The 24,639-nt window shown below is 33.1% G+C and overlaps 3 protein-coding genes and 1 long non-coding RNA gene across 7 annotated transcripts; 2 read left to right on the top strand and 2 right to left on the bottom strand.

The window, feature by feature from the left end:
* The first annotated feature begins 3,494 nt into the window (after positions 1–3,494).
* On the top strand, positions 3,495–5,661 carry LOC125421998 (uncharacterized). The gene is made up of 3 exons (XR_007240485.2): positions 3,495–3,802; positions 4,190–4,274; positions 4,408–5,661. It is a non-coding gene; the product is annotated as an uncharacterized LOC125421998 (long non-coding RNA).
* Positions 5,662–7,426: 1,765 nt separating this feature from the next.
* LOC107416873 (UDP-arabinose 4-epimerase 1) lies at positions 7,427–12,035 on the top strand. 4 transcript variants are annotated; one of them, XM_025072732.3, is made up of 11 exons: positions 7,427–7,545; positions 7,613–7,752; positions 8,379–8,503; positions 9,245–9,358; positions 9,479–9,586; positions 9,723–9,814; positions 10,323–10,464; positions 10,776–10,870; positions 10,973–11,102; positions 11,239–11,383; positions 11,475–12,035. In XM_025072732.3, the coding sequence occupies exons 3-11, from the start codon at positions 8,381–8,383 to the stop codon at positions 11,711–11,713; spliced, it is 1,188 nt and encodes a 395-aa protein (XP_024928500.2). In that variant the 5' UTR covers positions 7,427–7,545; positions 7,613–7,752; positions 8,379–8,380; the 3' UTR covers positions 11,714–12,035. The 4 variants fall into 4 exon arrangements, with proteins under 4 accessions (XP_024928500.2, XP_024928501.2, XP_060672635.1 ...); XM_025072733.3 differs by having other exon boundaries at positions 7,445–7,586; positions 7,665–7,752; XM_060816652.1 differs by having other exon boundaries at positions 7,461–7,586; positions 7,669–7,752.
* A 1,029-nt stretch (positions 12,036–13,064) lies between these two features.
* On the bottom strand, positions 13,065–16,331 carry LOC107416865 (pentatricopeptide repeat-containing protein At1g09410, mitochondrial). Its single transcript, XM_016025416.4, has one exon. The coding sequence runs from the start codon at positions 15,753–15,755 to the stop codon at positions 13,386–13,388; it is 2,370 nt and encodes a 789-aa protein (XP_015880902.3). The 5' UTR covers positions 15,756–16,331; the 3' UTR covers positions 13,065–13,385.
* Positions 16,332–16,474: 143 nt separating this feature from the next.
* On the bottom strand, positions 16,475–24,002 carry LOC107416864 (heat shock 70 kDa protein 17). The gene is made up of 15 exons (XM_016025415.4): positions 23,874–24,002; positions 22,681–23,482; positions 22,034–22,266; positions 21,008–21,167; positions 20,538–20,783; positions 20,279–20,415; positions 19,794–20,151; positions 19,430–19,591; positions 18,874–18,948; positions 18,683–18,783; positions 18,442–18,511; positions 18,005–18,061; positions 17,825–17,886; positions 17,287–17,359; positions 16,475–17,167 (listed from the first exon to the last, which is right to left on the bottom strand). The coding sequence occupies exons 2-15, from the start codon at positions 23,440–23,442 to the stop codon at positions 16,910–16,912; spliced, it is 2,754 nt and encodes a 917-aa protein (XP_015880901.3). The 5' UTR covers positions 23,443–23,482; positions 23,874–24,002; the 3' UTR covers positions 16,475–16,909.
* Between the last annotated feature and the right edge of the window lie 637 nt (positions 24,003–24,639).

The following is a 24,639-nucleotide window of genomic DNA, read 5'->3' as shown; positions in this document are numbered from 1 at the left end:
CAATTAATTTCTAACACTCCTCTTTCATAATTTGATATTTAATAATCTTGAATTCCCACCATGCTTTTGAAAAAGATGAACTTTTTCAGTACTGCTTCACAAGATGTTGCAGTTTGATGAAATGTACCATGCCTTTTGCAGTTGAAAAAAGCTACAACCTTTTTACTTCTTTGATGGCCAAGATTTAACTTTTATTCCCAAACAAAACACATAGCCAAAAGTACTTTTCCTGTTATTAATTGAACCTGCCAATCACTCTCTATGTAACCTTTCCATTTACTTTCTTCATCCTCTAGTATAAGATGCCAAATTTCTTTTGTTTCTTTGAGATTTTTATAAAAATCATCTTAGCTGCCCGTGAAATACTCTGGCTTGGGTTGTCCATGAATCTTCAAATAATGACAGGAAAGATGATATTTTGCCTTGTGTTTGTGAGATAGATATTTTATCTAACAAGACTCCAATAAATTGATTCATCAAATTTTTCTTTATCATCATTATCTTGATAATTTTTCACTAGGACCTATGTGAGTTTGTGCAGGCTTGCAATCACAATACTCAATCAATTTTTTCAATCTGCATATTTTCTTTAGATTAAAAAAAATATATAGATATTTATATATTCCTGGTTCTTACTTTACTTGAATCCCAAAAATATATCTCACGAGACCTAGATCAGTCATTTCAAATTTCTTTATCATGGCTAACTTGAAATTTTGAATCATTTGCTTATTGGTTCCCTTACATATCTATTCAAATGGAGTGGTAGCTTTCCAAGATGTCTTTCGAAAAGACAATCTATGCATTTTTCTATGATGTGCCCTTCACATATGTTCCCTTCAGTTTGAAAAGCTAATCCTATCACCCTTATCTTTTATTTTAATAGTTTTTTTTCTTTTGACATTCAAATGACCATATCTCAAGATTCATCCATATTTTCAAATATTAAGCACAGTTTTTTAATAATATTGAGAAAGGAAAAACTTTGTTTGAGGCTAGTTTTATCTGAATTATTTTTTGATTATTTTACTTTCTCACATATCTCCTCCAAATTTTACCAAATAACTTCTTTATGAATTAGTTGTCCCGCACTTAACAATTTCTATGCTAAAATAGGAACATAAAGAACTTAAAGGAAAAAAGTTTTAAGTTACCTCCATTTGTTATGAATAACTTCATTTTTCCTTCGACATATGCAAACTTGTCATCTCCAAGCTTTAATTAAGATATTATTTCTTTATCCAAGCTAACAAAAGTGTCTCTCTATTGTCTATTATATGGTTACTACAATTGCTGTCTGAGGTACCAAATGCCACGCAATTCTTCCTGAGCATTTATATAGGTATTAAAAAGTTGATCTGATGTTTCTCCTTCAGCCTGTCCTTTACCTTCTACAAAACAGTTTTTCATTTTATAAATTAAAAGATGTGATTAAAAATGCATTAGCAGCTTTATTTGAACTTTAGTATTTGAAAAAATAGTTAAAAGCATTCTTTAAGATATGGTAAATTTAGAAAACATCCAAACTACTTGTTACATGAATTCAAAAAATTATTTTACATAAAAATAATTCTTGGATAGTTAAATACTATATTTAACATATATTAAACATAAATATGAATAACGATTATCATTTTTTGAAAATAAAGATTTTTTTACCATATAATTATATATCGTATTTACCATTTATCAATCATAATTTTATTATTTTCATCCTCATAACATACTTTTGAATATATTACTAAAAATATTTTTAAATACTAAATATACAAAAAGTGAATTTATTATTTTCGTTTTACAAGAATTTTATAAAAATTGTACCAAAGGGAATGGCCATAGTTTCTTCTTTTTTTATCTCAACCTTTAAAACAACTTACCATAGATAAAGGAAGTTTCAATGCTACAACCACCAACAGACGAATTTATTTATTTATTTTTTGGTAATAACCACCAAAAGATGATATGTCCATTGTCCAATGACTAATATGATATGTCCGGTGTTTTATGGTATGTGTCAAATACTATATGAAAGATTGGGAAATTAATGGATTATTTTATGATATTTGTCTGATATTATATTATTCAATCATGCAAGTTGTAAAATTGCACGAGCAAAATCGCATACTACCTAGCTTTTAAAACATGGGTCCATGAGAGAGCATAATATCCGTCTCTGAAATAAACTCATCTTTTTTTTCCTTTTTTTTTAATGAACTCATCTTTTTTCCTTTAAAAAAAAAAAGAAAAGAAAAAAGAAAAAAGCTCATTTCTTAAGCCGAAAATAGTACTTTCTCCAACATCATAATTTTATACTTTTTTTTTTCCATTTGAGTAAACTAATACAATCATCTTTTGTGTTAATTTGCAAGTTTTTTTTAGATTTTGTTTATATTTTTAGAAATTAGTGAGATATTTTGTTAATAATTTTATTCCTATTGCAACGCCCTACTTTATTGCAATTTAAATAGTTTAAGGTCTTTTTTTTGTTTTTTTTTTTTTAATGAAGAAGGGAATTTTAGTGAGAACCATTGAAATCATGAAACAAAGCTCAATATCCATTATAGGTACACAGGAAAAGAATGAAAAATACAAAAATAACATAAATAAATAAATAAGATGGGACTTTATTACCAAACGGCCTAAATTAGCTAGCTATTTGTATAAACTAATTATTGATTAATACGCTTGAAAATTGTTAAATTAGATGAAAAATAACTTATGAACTATTACTCTCATGAAATCAATCAAGAATATGATCACGTTTCTTAGCATTTGTATACATTTTGTTTTTGTCATGGCACTGCAATGAACTCAGACTCACACTATGTATGGAAGAGGTGGCCGCTGCCACTTAACCCCTCAATGACCTTTTTTGTTTTTTTTTGCACAACCACTCAATGACCTTAGCATTGTAAAAATGTGCATGATAAAATATCAATTCAAAATTAAACTAATAATTTCCTAAAAATATATTTCAATGGAAAACTCAAAATTAACGTACGCTACGTGATCGGGGAGTGGTTGGTTCAAAACAAAAAAATAATATATATATATATATATATATGTATCTATATATGTATGTATCTAAGTAAGCTAAGAGATATTGTTTTTTATCACGTGAAAGTGAAAAAGAAAAGGGCAATAATGAGAATCCATTGCATAGAAAAAGCAAAACCAAGGCTTAAATATCCCACTTCCTCATAAAGTGTAGTGGGTTTCCAAAAATAGCAGGCATTTGGAAATGAGAAGCAAAATTAATCTGCCAACTCAAAACCATGTGAAATATTCAATAAGCAGTCTATTTTTAGTAAAGCCGAGCAAGAAAGAGAAAGAACACGAGAATGTGTTTTTTTTTATATGCATGTGTGAGTAAAAAGTGTTGTTTTTATTTATTTATTTTTATTTTTTTTAAGCACGTGATGGTGACTCGTTTTCCACGTGCCCAATTACATAGGGGCCAATCCAAAAGTTCTTCGATTATAATTTTGGCTTTTTACGTTTCGTGTTTGCCTTCATCTTTTGGAAAATATATACATACATTCACAAACACAATTCTCTCCATAAGATACTCTCAATTTCATCATCATAAACATAAAAAAAAAATTGATCCATCTCCTTCAATCCCTTTCTCTCTCTCTCTCTCTCTTTGATCATTTGCTCCATGGAATCGTTCTTGATTATATCTCTGTTTCTATGAGGCTGTGATTGACAATAGTAGTGAAGAAGTGTTGCAACTTGGATTTTCCTTCTATTTTTCCCAATTCATCTGTCAATATTCCTTGCCTCCAAGCAATTCTCCAATGTAAGCTCCTCATCACTATCTAAATATAACAAAGTTGATCTCCTGGGAACTTTTTTACTTTTATTGTCCAAATCAACATATCTGGTAGAAAATCAATTTTGTGTGTGTATATATATATATATATAGACTAATTTTTGAAAGTCAGGTTTTGGGTTAGCAATGGTTTAATTTGATTACTTTTTCTTAATTTTCTACTAGAAAATAGGAAAAGGAATGAATGGTTCTTTTGGTTTTTGGAAATGTCTTCTTATAGACCACTATTCGTTTCTAGGCTTTTTTTTTTTTTTTTTTTTTAGAATTTTTTTATTTTCTTTGGGGAAAAAAAAAAAGAAATTCAGATTGGAGAGAGGGGGTATCCCTTTAATTTATATTCCTTGATCAATATAGGGTTGAGACACCGACGGTAAGGCAGCAACAGATTACCTTTTTTTGTAATGGACGGGCCTTTGTCTACGACCTGACTGAACTTCAGGTAATATTGATACACATATATGCACATATATATATATATATATATAGATATATGAATGAAATATAATATGGCAATTTTGGAATATAATTTTGACATTTTCTTGCGGCATATAAAACATTTTGCCTTTTTATAGGATCAAATGATTGGGGTCTTGGAGACTCGAATAAAGAAATCACATTCTCAAAAGAGGAAGGCCTAGTCCTTTGTTAATTTACCACACATTCTATTGCAATATATATATATACACGATTTTAATATAATGATGAATTTATAGAAAAGGATTGTAAAGGACAATATATATAGTTGGTATCTTCATGATCTACATGATCACAATAGATAATTATCTCTTACAATTCTTCTCAATAAATCCTCATTATATTAAATTTGTATATACAGCACTTTTTAAAAAATAACAACAAATGCAAAAAGCTTTTATTGGGGTGGTGATTTTCGGAAAATGGGCATACATGGCATCTATATTAGCCTCTCTTCCCTCAATCCAAAAAATTCAATTTTGGTACACATCTAATCCAGGCCCAATTCATGGCCCAAAACTGACAATGTCAACATTTGTATGTATTTATGTATGTATGTACATGCTGATGACGAATTGATATAACAACAAAACAATACTATGATAAAAAGTTTACGAAAAACTTGTCATGGTTTAGCATACATAGCGAGATTTGAAACCAAATCCAAGCATTTGGTCACAAATATGTCTTCTCTTAAAAAAAAAAAATTTATTTTTTATACTGTTATAAATTTTTAAACTGTTTATAATTTTTTTATACTGTTATAAAATGAATGAATACTTTTAGTCACAGCTGACTTTTGTACCATGTTAGGTATTCTAGCTTGCATGCTTTAATTCCAATTAAAAATCATATTTTAAAGGCTTAATACTTTTTCAAATCACGTAGGGTGAAAAATTACATAGGAATTAATTAATCCAAATAGTAAAAGTTGTTTCAAATCAACATCGAAATTAATATTCCTCTCCCCATTTTATCCCCAAAAGAAAAAAAGTCACCTTCGAAATTAAATACTTTACTGTATATAAATTTCTTTATGATGATGTCTCTATTAAAATATACAATTTTACCAGTTCTCATAGCATTCCTGTTTGTTTTTTGTCCATCTTTGACTTAGCAAAACATACTATGACAAAAATAATAATAATAATAATAAAACCTTTCCGAATTATGCTGTAATTTTTTTTTTTTTTTTTCTTTCATATATTGCTCTATGTTTAGGCATCCAAACTAGAAATTGAAACACTTTAGTTGCATTTGGTTGTAAAATATTATTCTCAAAGAAGAATTTTGCTCAATAAAAAGAAAAAGTAAATAAAAATTTAGAGTTGGCTACTCACAAATTTTGAATTGATGTAGGTTAGAGCCATTATATTATTTGCAAGTGAAGAAATGGAAGAAAAGAATGATAGAAAAGGTTCAAAGCTGGCATCAATTTCATTGCAACCTCAAGTTTATAAGCCTCCAGGGTTTTCATTGAAGAGATCTCTCCAAAGATTCCTCCAGAAGAGAAAGCAAAGGAATCAAGCATCATCCCCATACAAATAATACCATTAACTTACAAAATTAATTTCCCAATTTAATGGGACCTATCAGCAAATTACAAAAACATTATTTTTACCTATTTATTATCTAATAATAAATTATTAATTTTATGCCCTACATTTCAAAGATGTGGATTTTAATTTGTAACGTCACGAAAATAGTGACCCAATATTGGTTAATAAATAAATAAACAAAAATTCAATGTCTCTCAAAAAAAAAAAAAAAAAAAAATCAATGTGATTGTCCGGGGCTAGGGCTAACGATGCCTATACTTTTTAGGTGGGCTTCGCCTACAAAACCTGGGTAGAGATCTGTGACTTTTAGGGCTCGGCCCATGTCTAAAATTTTAAACCCATGATAAATGGTCCAGCCAATACTGTATCAACGGTCTTGTAATTTTTTTTTTTTCCCCCCCTTTAAAAAAGAAAAAAAATCTGAAAATTGGAGTGCTAATTATACCACTCATTTCTTTGGATGTAGGATTGTCCAGGACCTTAAAATTTAAGTAAGATGAAAAATGGCCAGTATGTAAAAATTGCTGATTTTTTTTTTTTATTTATTTGATGAAAAATGGCCTGTATGTAAAAATTGCTAATTTATTATTATTATTATTTATGGTATATGTGAGAAACTAATTAAACTGATAGACTGTAGGTTATGACTATCTTATGGTAAATGTGAGAAACTAATTTCAATTTATAGATTGTGGCTTATGACTATCTTAAACATTGTTATTTGAAAGTTATCTAATAATAAAATGTTTCAATCTAGTAATAAAGTTATCACTTTTTTTTTGTATTACCAAATCAAAAAGTTGTTATTTGGGACAAAAATCCTGAATTTAAATTCAAACCTTTAATAGCAAAAAACAAAACAAAACAAATTTTTACATTAGTTTTTTTAGTTTCCTTCTTTTTTTCTTTGCTATACATCTAAGAATAAAATGATTTCACCAAAATGATCTCTCTTTTTTTTTTTTTTTTTTTTTTTTTTTTGGGGGGGGGGGGGGGGGGGGTAGCATATTTTAAGTACCAAAAGTCAATTGTCCAGGCTAATCTCTCTAAGTGGAGTATATTGATATTAAAGTGATTTTTGTGCCCATGCATGTGCCTTAATTTGGAGGAATGAAGTAGTTGTAAACTCAAAACACCATTAGATTAAATAGCAATGTTACCTGCCACTGATATTTTATTTGACATCCTAACAAACAAATTTCCGTCTCAGGTTCCATCAAAAGGAGTCCAAATCACAACACCGACAAAATAAATCTGAGAACCGAGTGCATCAAGACTTTAAAACAATTATTATTTTTATGTTTTTCATAATTTATTTTTTTATTCCCATTTTCCTTAATAAATTTCCAAAGGACCATAGGATAATGCACTTGGACATAATGCCCAAAAAACAAAAAAACAAAAAGCAGATTTTAAAGCCCAAAAAAGAAAAAAAAAAAAAGTTGATTATTTTATTTTATTGCATTTTTTATTTTTATTTTTTTCTAATAAAAGTCATAATTTGCTTGGTTTTCAAAGCCATACCAAACTTTTCTTTTTTGGGTGATTAAGCAATACCAAACTTTTTTGGCCAGCAAGCAAATTATATAAATAAACTGAATTTCCCTCTCTCTAAAAATTCAATGCAACGCAGGAGAGAAAAAAGACTGGGTCCAAGTCTTCTTTCCCGCTTTCATGGTTGTTATTATCTCATTTTCTCTGCTTTTTCTGTTTCACTGGTGAGGCTTATTTTTCTTTCATTCAGGTCCACTTGTCACTCATTCCAACGCTCATACACGAACCATTTTTTTTCTCAGTCAGTTCCTATGTGAGAAATTTCCTCGTTCGTAATTTATTGGGTCTCTGAGATTTAGGACTTTTATTCTTCTTCTGCTTCTTTTTCAGGTATGTTATGTCTCTTATCAATATTTTCTTGTCTTTCAGGTTTTTTATTTTTTTTTGATTCGTTGGAGGGTTTGTGTTTTTTGTATCCCATATATATATATGAATATTGCTTTCTGTTTTTCTATTGGATTGGATCATTGTGTCGCTCAATCTGTGTTCTGGTTTTTCCCTGTTCCTAAACTCATTAGTTTTGTATTATAATGGAGTTACTTTCCTTCTTTTTCTCTATCTTTAAAGTTTCTGATTTTGTTTTCTGATGATCTTTTGTGGGTCAATCTGTTTTTCTACAAGATAATGCAAAATTTTCTTCAAAAACTAATGTTCTTTTGGATTTTTAAATATTCTGTTGAAATTTCCAGAAGGTTTTCTAGCAATATGAGGTCAACCTTGAATAATAAGCTTAATATATAATTGATTTGCAGAAACTGTAACTTATTTGTAGATGGGAGAATGGAAATTCTCCAATTTCTAAGTTTTTCCTTTTTTTATCATGAAGAATTAAATATAAGAAGCTGCCTGATATTGTAATCATATTAGGTTATGTAAAAGCAAGAATTTGAATGACTTCCTTTCGAGTTGATAAATGATCGTTTCTGTTCTCTTGTCTATATATCTGTGATTTGCAGATATGGATTTTGCGGATGCAAAAAGGAAGAGCAACTTATCTGGAAGAATCCTTGTGGCTGCTGTTCTCACTACCATTTGCATTTTCATGCTCAGACAAACGCCTACTTCTAGCACCTCCAACTTTGTATGTTTTTCTGTTTCTGTATAACTCAGTGACCAATCTAGTTGAAACTTTAGTAGAGTGCCTGATTGTTAATCTGGTAATAAAAATGACAGGACTCTGAAACTTTACAAATTTACATTAGACATGTTAGATCATTCAGAAGAATTTTTCATCATGTTAGAAAAATCAGTAAAAGCGTCTAAACTAGCAATAAAAAAACGCGATCCAAAAAGGTTGATATTGCATTGTCATAATTTCAACCATTCTTGAGAGAATGACTAAATAGAAAGCTGTCTCGTAGAAATTGTTAAAGGGTCTCATGTTGATATTATAGCCAATCTATATATATAACACAAAGCGTGCTAGAATACTTATTTTGTTTGTTTTCTACAATTCTATTCTTTATAATATCATAGCCATTGGAACACAGTCCTTTTTCTGTTTTCCTGAATAGAACCTGAGGAGTTGACTTTTGGATTTAACTTACTGAAATTAGACAATTTCTCATTAAATTTATGTCTTGGTGTGGCTTTTTTATCTGAAACTTCTTATAAATCTGTTTGATGAGATTTCAAACACTTTTAATTCAAAAAAGGCCTTTCCAATAATAAAAATGAGGTTCTGATATAGGACAGGTCTCGACCAATCTAGTGTCTGCAATTCTAACTGTGGTTTTATCAATATATCTTTGTCACATCACAATAACAATTTCTATAACAGTTTTGTAGTTTCACATATGACATTTTCTTTCTTATCTTACAGTTTTCCCGTCGGGAAGCAGGGGTAACTCATGTCTTAGTAACTGGAGGTGCCGGTTATATAGGTTCCCATGCTGCACTAAGGCTGTTGAAGGATTCATACCGTGTAACCATAGTGGTATCCTCCTATTCAGATTTGACAAACAATTTAACTTGCTATTTTTTCTTCAAACAATATTGAAAATCCTTTAGGATTGTTTTGTTGCATTGATTTGTAATCTCTTGACTTCTTTGACAGGACAATCTTTCCCGAGGAAATCTCGGCGCTGTGAAAGTTCTACAAGAGTTATTTCCACAGCCAGGAGCACTTCAATTTATTTATGCAGATCTTGGGGATGCAAAAGCTGTATCCTTATCTTGTTACATGGAAACGATTTATTCCATTGGAACTTAGTTTTTCATGTACTTTCTTGTTTGGCTGAAGGTGAAGTTTTATATGATATAAAAGCAAGAACTTTGTCTGTCCTTGATTGATATTATAGGTCAATAAAATTTTCTCAGAAAATGCATTCGATGCTGTGATGCATTTTGCAGCTGTTGCTTATGTTGGTGAAAGTACAGCTGAGCCTCTTAGGTATTCTTCTTTTTCCTTTTAACTTCAAGCGTTATCTGCATGATTTTTCTACTTTGTTTTTTTACCTTGATTTGTAGTATTCTAGCTCCAGGGCTGAGGACAATGATGCTATTCTAAGAGTAAAAATCTTAATGAGATTTTTTTTTTTTTTTTTCTATCCGTCATTTCTTAATTTTTCTGGAATCCATCCTTTGAGAGTTGCCAATGAAAACCAAAGATACAGGACACAATTCACTACATAATGACAGATTTCAACAGAAGTGGCTAAACCTGAACAGCATTGTTATACTTTCTGAATTCATAGTGAATAGGTCATATTTTTTAGTTCTATTTTTGGAGCCATCTCAATTTTATTCTTCATAAGACTATTAGGTGATATAACATTTTACATTAACGATACGTTTTAATTTTTATACATGCTAAACTTCTCTACTAAACCATGTACAAAAACTAAGTAGGAATTACTATATGTACTTCAGAATAATAACAAATTAAACATTTTGTGCAGATATTATCACAATATTACATCAAACACACTTATAGTTTTGGAAGCAATGGCAAAACACAATGTAAAGACATTGATCTACTCAAGTACTTGTGCAACATATGGAGAACCTAAAAAGATGCCGATCACAGAAGAAACTGAACAAGTGAGATCATATGCATGACATAGTTTATTGAATGTGTTTTCCTATATCAAAAGTGCATGCAATTTGCTTCTTGTTTTGTTTTTGTCTTGTTTTGCTTAATAAAGTTCATTTTTTTAAGCCTCTTCTGGTTTATAGCCTTTTTGCTCCTAGAAAGGAAACAGAGAATTTTTTGCCTACTGTGTTATGAGTTTTAATTGGAGCATCCACCACATAAATAACTATGGATTTTTATCAGGCTTTGGTGAAAGCCATATTTACAACCTTGGTGGTGCTTCAAGGTCTACCATTTGTATTTATAATTTATTTTGCAGGTTCCAATCAATCCATATGGTAAAGCCAAGAAGATGGCAGAAGATATCATACTGGACTTTTCCAAAACCTCAAATATGGCTGTGATGATCTTACGGTTGGTTATTCTTGAACCTCTTTGTATTATTTGCTGTACTATTTGTTATGTTTTACTTAAATTTTACACATTTGCTAAATATACTGATTGCTATTTGTTCAGATATTTTAATGTGATTGGTTCAGACCCAGAGGGAAGATTAGGAGAAGCTCCTCGACCTGAACTGCGTGAACAAGGCCGGATATCGGGTGCTTGTTTCGATGCAGCTCGAGGGATTATTCCTGGACTGAAGGTAAATTTTTACTTCTTATTTTTTTCTTCTCTTTTACCCTTTTTTTTTTTTTTTTTTTTTTTCCTTTGTTGTTATTATTCTGATCCTTTACTTGAGAATTGTATTAGCATAAGAGAGTGAATTTTATTGACTGTAGGTTAAAGGAACAGACTACAAAACAGCTGATGGAACTTGTGTGAGGGACTATATAGATGTTACTGATCTGGTCGATGCTCATGTGAAAGCTCTTGCCAATGCAAAACCTGGGAAAGTTGGTATCTACAATGTTGGCACTGGAAGAGGTTAATCAATCATTTATCTTATTAAAGAGCTTGTTAGAATGTCATATTATGCAATGTGATCCTGAAGGTTGTTTCAATCCTGTAATTACAGGTAGATCAGTGAAGGAGTTTGTATTGGCATGTAAGAAGGCAACAGGCGTTGACATAAAAGTTGATTATCTTGAACGGAGACCAGGGGATTATGCTGAAGTTTTCAGTGACCCTACAAAGATAAGACTCGAACTAAATTGGTCAGCAAGGTATACAGACCTTCAAGAGAGCTTACAGATAGCATGGAGATGGCAGAAATCACATATAAATGGTTACGGAAATTCCCTTTCTATGGCTTAATAGTGATGTCAAGAATCATTGTTGTGGAAACAGATGCAGTCCGTCATGCCACTGCATTGAGCTCGACATGTAAATATGGTAGTCTGTTACACTTAGTGTCTTTGTGAGCAATGTCCTGAGTCATTGCAGATGTCCAATTTTATTCTTCCCATTCTATCACGTTGTCAATATAATAAGAGAGAACTTTTGAGGAAGAAAAGTCTTTTTGTTAATTTAAACTTCACATAAAGAGTCAACATATTGGAACTTCTGAATTACTCCTTTCATAGTTCATCACAATTAGACAAGAGATAATGGCATTATTTGGTTTTCGCTTGTATTATTAACTTCCTTGTTTGGTAGGCTGATATTTCCCAAGGAAAATACTTTCTAAAGGAATATGACTTTGTGAACAGTAATGTCTTTCTTTGTTTTTTTTCAGAAGCTATCTGGAACATGTTGAGAGAAATTTTTTTTAATTCAAACTTATCCCTGAAAAAGAACTCTCAAGTTTAATTATACTGAAATTTGTTAAATTCTTATTCCTTCTTATATTTTCCATGCACCAAATACCACAGAATTTTCAAAATCTTTTTTCTGCAAAATGATTCCACACTGAGATAATGTCATAAACATTTCAGTGTGTTTTTCATACAAGTAAAACATTTTACTCAAGATTTCTTATTGGACTACTAAAAAAATTTCTTATGGGATGAATTATTTGTCATTCTTGTGTTGTAAATTAAAGTGCTTAGAGTTTGGATGTTTATCTCCAGGCAATATATCTTGTTATTTGAATTTCTTATGGATTATTTTAATAGACTGGCTTCAACCATCTGAAGGGTTCTAAATTGGACGATGGAAAGTTAAAGGACATTTCGTTTTCCTTGACCCATAATTTCTATGGCTCAAAAAGTTTCTTGACTAGATCATGAAAGACTGCTAAATATTAATGTGGACCATATTGTGATTATATTCCTAAAATTAATAATGAATAAAAGTTACAATGCTGATAATGATTTATATTTTTATGCAGCTTTCTAGACAAAATGCTTGCTAGTTTGTTTTTACAATTTATATATGATAAAAACTAGAGCTTGAGGTTTTTGTTTATTTGCCACAAATGTTTGGCATGTTCATCCTATAGTTCATACAACAAAGAAAAGTACGAAAACATCACCATCAATTGGTCCTGATATGTTACTAGATGTTACCTTGTGGTAAGATGCCCTACCTTGTGGTAAGATGCCCAGCTTCAAATACAATGCAAACTTAACGAACCTAAAATATCCTGGCCTTGACAGGATTTAGTCTCTCGAACAATAATTTAAAGTTAAAAAACCCAAGTTCTCTAATAAATTAATAAAAGCACTAAAACAAACTTTGGCTGTTTTCTTCTATACATGGAAATTAAAATTACAACCAATGCAGTACCCAAAAAAAAAATTAATAATGAACGCATATGACATAAATTTTCTCGCTAACTATGTATTGGAGAAAGTCTGAACAAGAAAAACTTGCATGCGTTTGAAGTCATGAATTGCCTTGGATAGTTGCTGAAAACTAAACAGACAATTTATGTACTACATACACTCTTGGAATTAATACATAAAAACTTTGTATTTCCATTAAGAGACAACATCATTTTCCTTTTCTGTTTTAAAAGTGTTAGTAAATGGTAAAATTTTGTCAATCATAAGATGTCCATTGAAGATTTGCAGTAAGACATGTAATCAATGTTTCTCATTTCTGCAGTCAAGGTCTTTAATATACTGCAAAGCTCAGCTATTCTGGGCTGTGCTGGGTCATCAGAGACAAAAGCATGTACCTGATTCTTGAGTTCGATCCAACTGCAGCCTGGTTGCTTCTCTGTTCTTCTCTCGTTCATCAACACTCTGACTCTCTCAACTTTATTCCACCTGCCTGCCTCGGCATGCATGTTTGACAAGAGCACATAATTTGAAGCTTTATGGGGTTCAAGTTCTAAAAGCTTCTCGGCAGCATATTCACCAAGTTCTAGACTCCGGTGTATCCTGGAGGCTCCAAGCAATGCACCCCATATTCCTGCTGTTGCTTTGATTTTCATTTCCCTCACAATTTTAAAGGCTTCTACCAACCTCCCAGACCGGCCAAGCAGGTCAACCAAGCAAGCATAGTGTTCAGCTGTAGGATCAATATTGTACACCTCTGTCATGCTCTTAAACAATTCTAAGCCCTGATCGACAAGCCCTCCGTGACTACATGCTGACAAAACACCAATGAAGGTGACTTGATCTGGAGCCACCCCTTCGATTAGCATCTTTTGAAAGAGCCCAACTGCCCCTTTTCCATATCCATTCAAAGCATACCCAGAAATCAAGGAATTCCAAGAAACAACATCATTGTTATTTATATGTTCGAACACAAGTTGAGCATTGAAGAGCCTTCCACATTTAGCGTACATGGTGACCAGGGCATTGCTGACAAACAAATCATTTACAAAACCAGTCTTCACAACCAACTGGTGAAGTTGCTTCCCAACTTGCAAAGCTGCAAGACCGGCGCATGCACTGAGCCCACATGCAAAAGTTGACTGATCATGCCTTTTCCCTTCATGCCCCATCATCACAAAACTCTTCAGTGCATCAAGATATAACCCATTTTGCAAGAACCCCGTGATCAAAGAATTCCAGGAAACTATATTCCTCTCCTCAATTGCCTCAAAGATCTTAAGTGCTTTGTCCATCAGGCCAACTTGTGCATAACCACTAATCATAGTATTCCAGGAAACTATGTTCTTATTTATCATTTGATCAAATAGAAATTGAGCTTCGGCCATTCTTCCACACTGAGCATAGCCTGCAATCATAGTGTTCCAACAAACAACATCACGGGTGCTCATCAGACTGAAGATTTGACATGCTTCATCCATTCTTTTATGTTGCACATATCCAGAGATCATTGCGGTTTGTGCTGCAATATTTCTGTAAGGCATCTGATAAAGTAATTTTCTTGCTTCCTCAAGCTGGCCAACACGAACATACCCGTTGATCATTGTAGTCCATGACACAGAATCCCTCTCCGGCATTTGTGAGAATAGTCTAAAAGCCTCTTTGATCTGACAGTCTTGAACATAGGCTGCAATCATAGCATTCCAAGAAACCACATTTCTATTTGGCATCTTCTTAAAGAGATCCTCTGCCTCTGCAATCCTACCATTTCGAGCAAACCCACATAACATTGTAACCCATGAAACAACATTTGGGTCTGGAATCTTCTTAAAGAACTGCCAAGCAGAATCCAAATCGTGAAACTCAATAAACCCATCCAACATCAAGTTCCATGAAACCACGTTCCTCTCAGGCATCTCCTCAAATAGCTGCAATCCACTACGTATTTCTCCATTCTGGGTATACCCTGCTAGCATTGAATTCCACGAAACCAAATCCTTCACTGGCATTTCATCAAATAATTTTCTAGCATCATCAAACAACCCCTTCTTAGCATAACCTGCAATCATGGCATTCCAACAAACCGGGTCTTGCTTATCAGGTAGCAAATTGAATAGTTCTCTAGCCTTTTCAAGCTCACCATTACGCGTATAACACGTTATCATTAAAGTCCAAGAAAAAATGTCTCTTTTAGGCATATTAACAAAAATCCCATACGCTTCCTCCACCATATCATTGTGAAGGTACCCAGCAATCATGCTGTTCCAAGAAATCAAATTCCTGTGAGGCATTTTATCAAAGACTTGACGTGCATTAACGATTCTACCATTCTTGGCACATGCAGAGATCAGGGAATTATACGTTACAATGTTCTTTTGAGTCATTTCTGAGAAAACTTGAATGGCTTCTTCGATCCGACCTGATTTTCCCAACTGGGTAATCCTCAGGTTCTGGTTAAAGACATAGCTACCCTTTTCATCCATTGATCTTGGCCTCATTGGTACTGCTACTGAGGAGTAAGAAGTGCTAAAACCAGCTATGTCAAATTTTCCATACGAAACTTGAACAAAAATTTTAAATTTGTCTCGACCCTTGAGGCATTGCATGCATAGGTTTCTCCTTATTGGTTTCATACTTTCTCGTTTTCAAATCTTTCCTCTTAACAGCTAGAACAGTTACGACGGAGCAGCTTGCTGCAAAAGGAAAGCAGCGAAGAAGATACCCGACCATTGTTGTAGCAATAAAAACTAGTTGGTTTTGGTTTTGGTTTTAAGCTTCTTAGCGTAATGGCTTCGGTGTTAGCATATTGATGGTTTTCTGCATTCTGATTCTTGCTGCTACTGGCATAGATGTTTGAATTGTTGTTTTTCTTTCTGCTGGTACTGAGCATGTTGGCGTTGAACAATTTGGGAGTGTTATTTTGTCAGAGATCGACCATACGAATTTGGTGAACAATTCGAGGGAGTGTTTGTAAACTACATCCTAGACTGCTATATGAGATGGGCAAATGGTAATTCTATTTCAACACTGGTAAATGCTTAACACTTGCCACTTCAATAGGTTTAGCATACGGGAACTTGTTCCTAAGATATAAAAATCCTTATATCCAGCCCCAAAAAAATATTTTAAAAAAACAAAAAAATGTAACCCCTTTTTAATGGCATAATATTGAGCAATAACTATTCTTTGTTGGCATAATATAGTCAGGATTTTAAAAATCCTTTTAAAGCTGATTGTCTAACTGGCTAAGTGGAATACAATGACAAAGGACGAGTCCTTTTGCATGATAGTGCCATTGTATCCTCAACCGAACAAAAAAAAAAAAAAAAAAAAAAAAGTCTCACACACATAATAAAACATAATACAAGCAATGACATATGGGAAATTATCTATATTTTCCAGAAGGATGATACATAACCTCGACAACAAAAATAAGTCTCCCTATCCAACCGTACTGTTCTTTGACGTATAACAAAATTTTCCAATGAGGCAAAAATGTTTACCGATAATTCGCCCCTACGATGTATGGTATGATTTAACAATATCAATAACTGAAAGAAAGGTCCGGTCCTTCAGCAATAATTCCTTAAAATCTGCTGAACACAGGCCAACCATTGATCTCAAGGATGACAAGCAACCTTACTTAAAAAGGGGCTGAACTCTACATTCTACTGTCTGGAATTTATAGACAGAACTCATCCATCTTTTCTACTAGTGCCGATCCACATCTCTTCAAATCAGGAAGGCAAACGTTATACGCTGAAACCAAAATGTCAGTTCTATTAATCTATAACTCATCATGAGCCTCGGTTTCTGGCTCGATGCTTTCATTTGCTGAACCACCTGAGTCCTTAGTAGATTCATCACTTTGATAGGAACTGTCACCAGAAGTTGTGCTGGAATTTTTAGCAGATTCATCACTTTGAGAGGAACTGTCACCAGAAGTTGTGCTGGAATTTTTTTCTTTCTCCCCAGTATCTGTTTCATTCTTTGTAGGTTTCTCAATTTCAGGCTTTGGCTTCGGAATTCTATTAATGCTTGCAACCTGGACAAGGAAGACAACAATTATATGATTTGCTTATCACAAACAAACACAATTAGCTTGTAAAACATTACTTGACCACAAAAGAAAAGAAGGAAGAATTGGGAGAATTGCAACAATACCTTGTCTTGTAGATCGAAAACCTTAATATATACTTCTTCAGATGTGAAAGCTGGTTTACTAGACCCAGAAGTCCTTCAAGAACAAAAGAAAAGTCAAGCAGATGGGAATCCCTAAGTCTGAGCTTCCTACTGCTAAGCAGGACTAGAACGCAGCAAAACATACAACAATTCTACCTACTTCCCTACCAATCACAAATATCATATGCTCCAAAAAGCAAAAAGATTTTACATAAAGATGCAGGCATAATAATTATACTGTACCTTGAATTTATCACATATATATTTCAATATCTTCAAGAGATACTACATAAATAATTCTTTTAAAAAAAAAAAAAATGGTAGTCTGTGTACAAGTTTACGGTAATCGCAGAGCATAGAAATGAATTTTTCAGGAATAGAAAACATGAATAGGTCATAAACCAAAATTATTTATGTATATAAGCAAACAATATGTAAGATTACGTCTTAAGGCACATACCCATAACCAGTTAAATTGAGAAAATTAAAGAAATTTACAAACTAAAATTAAGTTACTTACTTTGTCTGTTCGGCCTCTTTTTCAGCCAACCAAATTTTCAGCTTGTCAGCATCACTCACCACCTAAAATTATTCCAGAGAAAGGGCAATGGTCAAATCTCTCACATTCCTATCAATTTCTCAAGTAGAGATCACCATAAGCTACAAAACATAAAGAGCTTAAATTAGTGTGAAGAAGCACCTCGTCTATTCTGTCTTTTGGAAGCCAAGACTTTTTAGTCTCCCAACCATCGATGACCTGTAGATAAACAAAGCAAAACCAATTTATTAGTTGCTTGATCTCGTTGATAATGTAAAATACAAATTATAAGAAATGCTTCAAATCACAATGTGAATATTTGGAGTTATCTTTGTGCCAGGAGAAAAGTAATTTCTACGCATAAAAGGCAAAATGCATTCAAAGATTTTATGAGAATTTACTTGTGAAAAATTGAAACAATATGTCAATAATCATATTAGAATGTCCAATTTAGATTAAAGGATACCATATAAATCAGCCGTCCCTTAACGCATACACAATTTAGATTAACGAATACCATATAAATCAGCTATCCCTTAACGCATACACAATCCAGGCAAGATCAATGTAACTATTAGTGTTAATAGTATCAGAAGTACCTGTTTCAGCTTAACAAGGTAACTTCGTGCATGTTCAACGGCTTCTGGACGTGCAGTAAGCTCCCTCAACCTACAACCAAAAATTTATAAGCTCAAACAATTTTTCGATTTCATTATGAAACAGCTCAAACAAATTTTATTAACTAGTCAAAACTTCAACACAGTATCATTACTTCAAGGAAATAAAAAATAAGATAGACACTTAACTTGGTTAATATTGGCAAAAGAAAAATGGAACTACCTGAAGAATATTGGATCACCAATAGCTTTTAGCATATCTAGGTGTTTTTCAAACTCTGTAGCGCTAGCATCTTCGCCATCGGTATACAGCCATTCTTGAACCTGTGAAATTCAATATGCTCAGCTAAAAATTTAAGTTAAAAGGCAAACATGAAGAACATGACCTTTTAAGTTGCTTAGAAGAAGGATAACCTCATCAAGCTTTTCAATAAAGGATCGACGTTCATCACCGGTAGAAATCTTTTCAAACTCCTTTGATGTTTCAAGCTGATAAAAATAGCTAGTCAGTTAACTGAAAGAGAAGCAAACTAACTATTTTTAACTATATGAAAGCGTTAACAGATGACTATTACAATAGAATTTTAGGTTAACCTATCACCTGAAAGATATCAAGTGAAATTCATTCTGTAAATGTTAACAAATGCAATATTCAACCCCACATATGAACAGCTAAAAAGATATATTTCTAAGGATAATATCTACAAAATTCAAACACATTATCAACAAAACAAATAAATAACCTTATAAAAAAAAAAAAAAAATCTCATAACCAAAGCAGCAATCAAGCTGTCTCATACATGTCCAATCGAGTACCTCAGAAATGAATTTTAACAGAAAAACAGTGACAACTTGATAAACATGAAGTGCCACCACATTTGGAAACTTAAAAAATCTCCACAAGGAATGTAAAAGATTATGTACTTTCAAAGGAATAAAAGGGTACAAACAAAGCCAAAAACTCTCTAACCTTTTCTTTAGTAGAGTAAATGTATCCTTCTAAGTTATTTTTTAACTCAGCAGTCCTTCTTCGCTCTGCATCCCTCTTGTTCAAGGCTTCTAGTTTTTGTTTAGCATCAGCAAGATATTCTTTTGAAAGAGAAACGGCAGGTCCCACTGTCTTGTCAACAACCTATAATTCATGAGGGTAAAAGTCAACCATCAAAGGAAAAAACAGGGGCAAAAAGATTAAAAAATAAATAAAAAGTTGCTCTGCCAAATAAAAACATGCAGTAACCAGGATCTGCATATACCTTTCATGCGTAAATGAATAAATTAATTGAAACTTCAAAGTATAACAATTTTCATTTTAACGGCCATTGGCTTATTTATACCTTTAGCGGAATCCTGAAGGTACGCTTTTTCAGCTTTTTTCCTGTATCAACATCCTTGCCACTTTGCTCTTCAACAGTAGAGTTGGATGAATTACTAATCCCACCTTCATCAGTATTCGAGTTGCCATTGCTTTCTTCTGAAGTGTTTGTAGCTGAAGTGTTTACAGCTCCAGCTTCAACCGATATGTTTGGGGAAGCAATAGTTGAATTCTCCAATGTCAGATTTCGTTTAGGAACTTCTACCCATTCTGAGATTTCAATAACAGCATCAGCCCGATCCAAAGACAAAATTCCACTTCTACTCAAGGAAAAATGCAGATTGGCCTTAATGGGGGCTGACAAATTCCGAGAAGCATACCTAAATTGAGTATTGAAAACAAAAACATAAATCAGACCTTATCCAGGAATAAGGTTACTGCTACCAAAAAAGCATTTAAGTAGAATGCATCATATACAAAATCATTTAAAGAATTGCTTATCCTTACTTCTCACTAGTATCTGTCAAACCAGACACATCATACTGGGCAAATATAGGAGATGCTGCACCAGGTGGTAAAAGATCTTCACTTTCATAAGCCAGGGAAACTTCAAAATCTTTGTTATGGAAAACGGACCTGAACATCTATTAAAAGGCAATTCAACCCATAATTAGTAAAGACTATAAACCAAGAATGTCAAAGTTAAACCTCTTTTCTAACTTCTACCATCTCTTACATCAAATGTTTAGGATGTTATGCTATTTACCTTGCTGGGGAGTTTTTTCATCCGTTGAACAAGCAATTGCCTAGTGCTTTCATTTTTCAACAGGTCAGGGCCATTTAACTCAACTACAAACCCATAAGAAGAACCATCAACCATTCCTAGTTTACGGTTCAATTTGATTCCATCACTTAAATTAGCAGCATGTAGGGCTGCACCAAGAACTATAGCTTCATCAGCATCCAGATGTCTATCTAACTCTTTCCTTCCAAAAAATTCCTGAAGCTTAGCCTGTTAAGGAAGGGTAAAATTTTAAGAAATCTTACAGATTAAAAAGTTTACACCCTTTTTAACCCACTTGAAACATAAGTATAAAGTGCATATATAGCAGTTGGTGGCAACAAATTAATAATAAATATGATCACTCCTTGGTAAAAATTAGAATGCATTTTAAAATTAACACCTAACAGTAGTTTCTGGCTCATATAGACGCAAATAAAGACCAGAAATTACACCTGCAACTTAGGCACTCGGGTTGCACCTCCTATCAACTCCACAGCATATATCTCATCAGCCTTTATACCAGAATGCTTAAGAACTTCCTTCACAGGTGTCAGAGATCTCTCCCATAGATCTCCACAGAGCTCTTCAAACTTTTCACGTGAGATGGAGCTCCTGAAAGAAATGAATCTCAGAGGAGTACATAAAACAAGTTCATATCATCGATTGCCTAGGTATCAGCACATGCTTACTAAGAAACATGTAAATTTATGCATTTGATGCAATTTCATGCAGATTGGATAGGAGCCAAAAAACAAACAGATGAAAAATCTAAAAACTGATTAGATCTTTAGTCTTTAGTCAACAAAAGCATCTAGAAAAGACAACACCACATGCTGGAAGAAGGGCTCTAGTTCATTAGAATTAGATAACTGAGTCTAGGGACATTTGAGGAAACGGCCACTCAAACAGCTGATTGGAAAATTTTAGTGGAAAAAATATTCAACTCAGCCATAGAACCGCATCTGGACAACAGCTGATGGTAAATTCTAGTTTGAGATTTGAATGGATCCTATTAATAATCAGAAAGCTTCCACAAATGATAATCATAATTCATACACCACTTTTCAAGTTTCCAACTGCCACTTTGCATTGGACATGCTTTAGAACAAAAAATAATAATTAAACTGACAGGAATTTACAGTTCAGCAACAACTGACAGAGAACATAAACTAGCAACCATTTCCAGCTTAGTGGCCTCTATGATTAAAGAAAGAAATGATAAAATTAGGAAGTGAAGGCCTCTATGTAACAGCTAAGGTATTTTCAGTTCAATCTTACAACTGTTCGTTTCTAAAATGAAACTCAACTGATACTCAATTAAGACAAAGTTGAAACTTAGAGAAATAATAATGTATGCTACAGCATGTACCCCAGCATAATCTGCCCACTTTCCCTAGTACTTGGAAACTATTAATTGTAAACTATAGTTTAAAACTCTTTCATGAAGAAAAATATTAGATGATGTGGAGAATCCAAACCTGAAATCCTGGTCATCATAGATCGATTCAACTGATATTGGAGCCATTGTGTTTGCACTTAGAATTTCCTTTGTTCTTTTAACCTGTTTTTTCAGTTTAGCCATTGCCTTGGCAGACGTCCTTATGTCAACCCCCTTCCCAATTTGTTTGTTGACCTCATCTGCAAAGTGCTCAACCAATCTCAATTCCATATTCTGACCCCCAAGTTCTGGATCCCATCTGACATCCTTGACCTGCACAAATGTTAATGATCTAAATAGCATGCTAATAGTAACATACTACATATGTATATAGCATAACAAAAAAAAAAAATTATCACAACCAGCAGAACATAATGCATACAGAATTGTTATCATCGTGAAAATAGAGGTAAAAAGTGATAAGTTTAACATTCACTATCAAAATCCATAAGTTTATGGAATACTCCTCTTAAGTCATGCATATACCATGCTAAAAATAATTGCATTGGAATGAATTATAATTTAATATCTTCCCCAAAAATGATTCTCAAGTTGCCTTCTGTTGCATCATATAAAATAATAGTATATATTGACAAAAATCAGAAAGTTGACAGCATGATAAGCATACGCCAGAATTAGTCTAAGAGTTAAGTACACCAACAAAATTTAAGCTGGATTGAAGTTCACCTGAAACTGGTTGACTGACACAGTCTTTCCAAACTCCTTAGCATTATAGGCCGAGAAATAAACGAGAGCTGCATACGTACTGCTGGAACCCATATCATAGAAAATAACATTCCTCGATCCGTTTGAGAAATCTTTATCGATTCCATACTGTAAGGCTGCACCCGAATGCTCATTTATCAAAGAAAGTACATTAAACCCAGCCAACTGCGCAGCCTGGAGCAGCCCTTTTCGCTCTGCTTGCCCAAAATATGGTGGTACTGTAACAACAGCATCTTTTATAGGAATTTTTGCATGAAACTCTGCTAAATTCGCCGCGTAAGCCAAAATCATTGCCAGCAATTCCTCAACAGAAAGAGTACCCACATTGTCATCGATTTTGAAACTCGCAGTGCCCCTAGAATCTTCCACCATATTGAAGGGTAAATAGAACGAATCTGTAAAACTCTTTGTATAATTAAAAGGTTTTCCAATCAAGTCCCTGATTTGGGAATAGACTTTGTCAGGGTACCGAGCGACCAATCCAGCTGCTTCTTCAGCGAGAAGACGATCACCGGATTGAAATGCCACCAAGGAAGGGGACTTGCGCTTCGACATTTCGTTGATTGCGATCGAGATTGGGCTCTGACCTGGTTTTAGGTTCACAACTGCAACTTTCAGCGATTCGGAACCTAGATCTATGCTTAAAACCGCGGATTGCGACGGAGCAAAAATAAGGAAAAACACAAAAAGAAATAACCCTAGCTTCAGTAAGATAGAATCCATTTTATCCTTTGTCAGTGGCTCTGGGACTTCCAAGGTTTCTCTGTAAAGCACGATAACAAGCACCAATTAGAATTTGTGAAAAGTATTCAATAATATACGTTTGGTTGCTGAGAAAATTCAAACGACAAAAAAAAAAAAAAAAAAAAAAACAAATGAGCTGGCTGATTTTCAGATATGATGGACAAGCTCAACCACGATTTAAAAGCACGCACAAAACATTATCCGAGTTTCATGATGGTGAAACTACTAAGAATACAATGAAATAATATTTTGGTCATTAATTATTCCAACAGTTTAAAATTTTCACGGGAAACATACAATGACCTCGGAAATTTTCAGGTCCTAACGATAGTGATAAAAACGACAAACAGACAGACAATTTACGGCGAAGTAAGTAGTAGCGAGAGAGAGAGAGAAATAAAGAGAGTGACCAGTAATGTGCAGATCGCATTCTCCAGAAGTCTGTATAACCTGAGATTGTGTTTGGTTGACGAGAAAAGTAGAGAGAAAGTGTAGTGGAAGAGAACTTTCTCGGCTACTAATGGTCTGGAAAAAAAACCGGGAGTTTTTATATGTGGAAAACTTGAGGAATGCTTACGTGGATAAGTACAAAAGTATAAGATCCAATAGATTTTGAACAACTAGCGAAATGTACACGTGGTTGTAAATTAGACGCTGAATGGTGTTGTGCTCACGCTGTCATGTTCTTCCGTGGAACCATGTTAAACACGCTACTAGTCAACCCGTAGTTGCTTTGGAGTTGGGCCTTCATATGATTACCTGGGCTTCTTGTTACATACTTACCCAAGTTTAGAGGGATGTATTCAATTTAGAGTTTGATGTAGTTAAAATGAATTATAGACTTTAAAGGATTTGATAGATTGTTATGGAATTCTACAGACTCCATAAAGATTTTGTAAGAATCCAATGAAATCTTTGGATTTAAAAGTAGATTTGATATTGACAATTTTCTTCACAATTTTCTTGTTAAAATCCTTTCAAATCCATTAAAATCCATCATTTTTTAAAGTTTTTTAAAATCAATGATTTTTTGAATACCACCAGATTTTAAAAGAATTATATAAAGTCCTAATTGAATACATCTAGATTTTAATGGACTTTTATAAAATCCATCAAAATCTGAATTGAATATCATTACATTTATATGGACTCCTTTAAAATCTAAATCGAATATCT

Source organism: Ziziphus jujuba, chromosome 4 (assembly GCF_031755915.1).
Source record: "Ziziphus jujuba cultivar Dongzao chromosome 4, ASM3175591v1".
Taxonomy (NCBI): Eukaryota; Viridiplantae; Streptophyta; class Magnoliopsida; order Rosales; family Rhamnaceae; genus Ziziphus; species Ziziphus jujuba.
This window is presented reverse-complemented; position numbering and strand designations above follow the sequence as displayed.

Bases quoted from the DNA above. Each gene is read 5' to 3' on its own strand.
- LOC107416865 (XM_016025416.4), bottom strand. From the start codon at position 15,755: ATGAAACCAATAAGGAGAAACCTATGCATGCAATGCCTCAAGGGTCGA.
- LOC107416873 (XM_025072732.3), top strand. From the start codon at position 8,381: ATGGATTTTGCGGATGCAAAAAGGAAGAGCAACTTATCTGGAAGAATC. The intron at 9,587-9,722 runs GTATCCTTATCT...TTGATATTATAG, and splicing joins ATCTTGGGGATGCAAAAGCT to GTCAATAAAATTTTCTCAGA. The intron at 10,465-10,775 runs GTGAGATCATAT...TTTATTTTGCAG, and splicing joins TCACAGAAGAAACTGAACAA to GTTCCAATCAATCCATATGG.
- LOC107416864 (XM_016025415.4), bottom strand. From the start codon at position 23,442: ATGGATTCTATCTTACTGAAGCTAGGGTTATTTCTTTTTGTGTTTTTC. The intron at 20,784-21,007 runs GTGTAATTTCTG...CTTCCTTAACAG, and splicing joins CCCGAGTGCCTAAGTTGCAG to GCTAAGCTTCAGGAATTTTT. The intron at 17,168-17,286 runs GTATTGTTGCAA...TTCCTTGTCCAG, and splicing joins TTTTCGATCTACAAGACAAG to GTTGCAAGCATTAATAGAAT.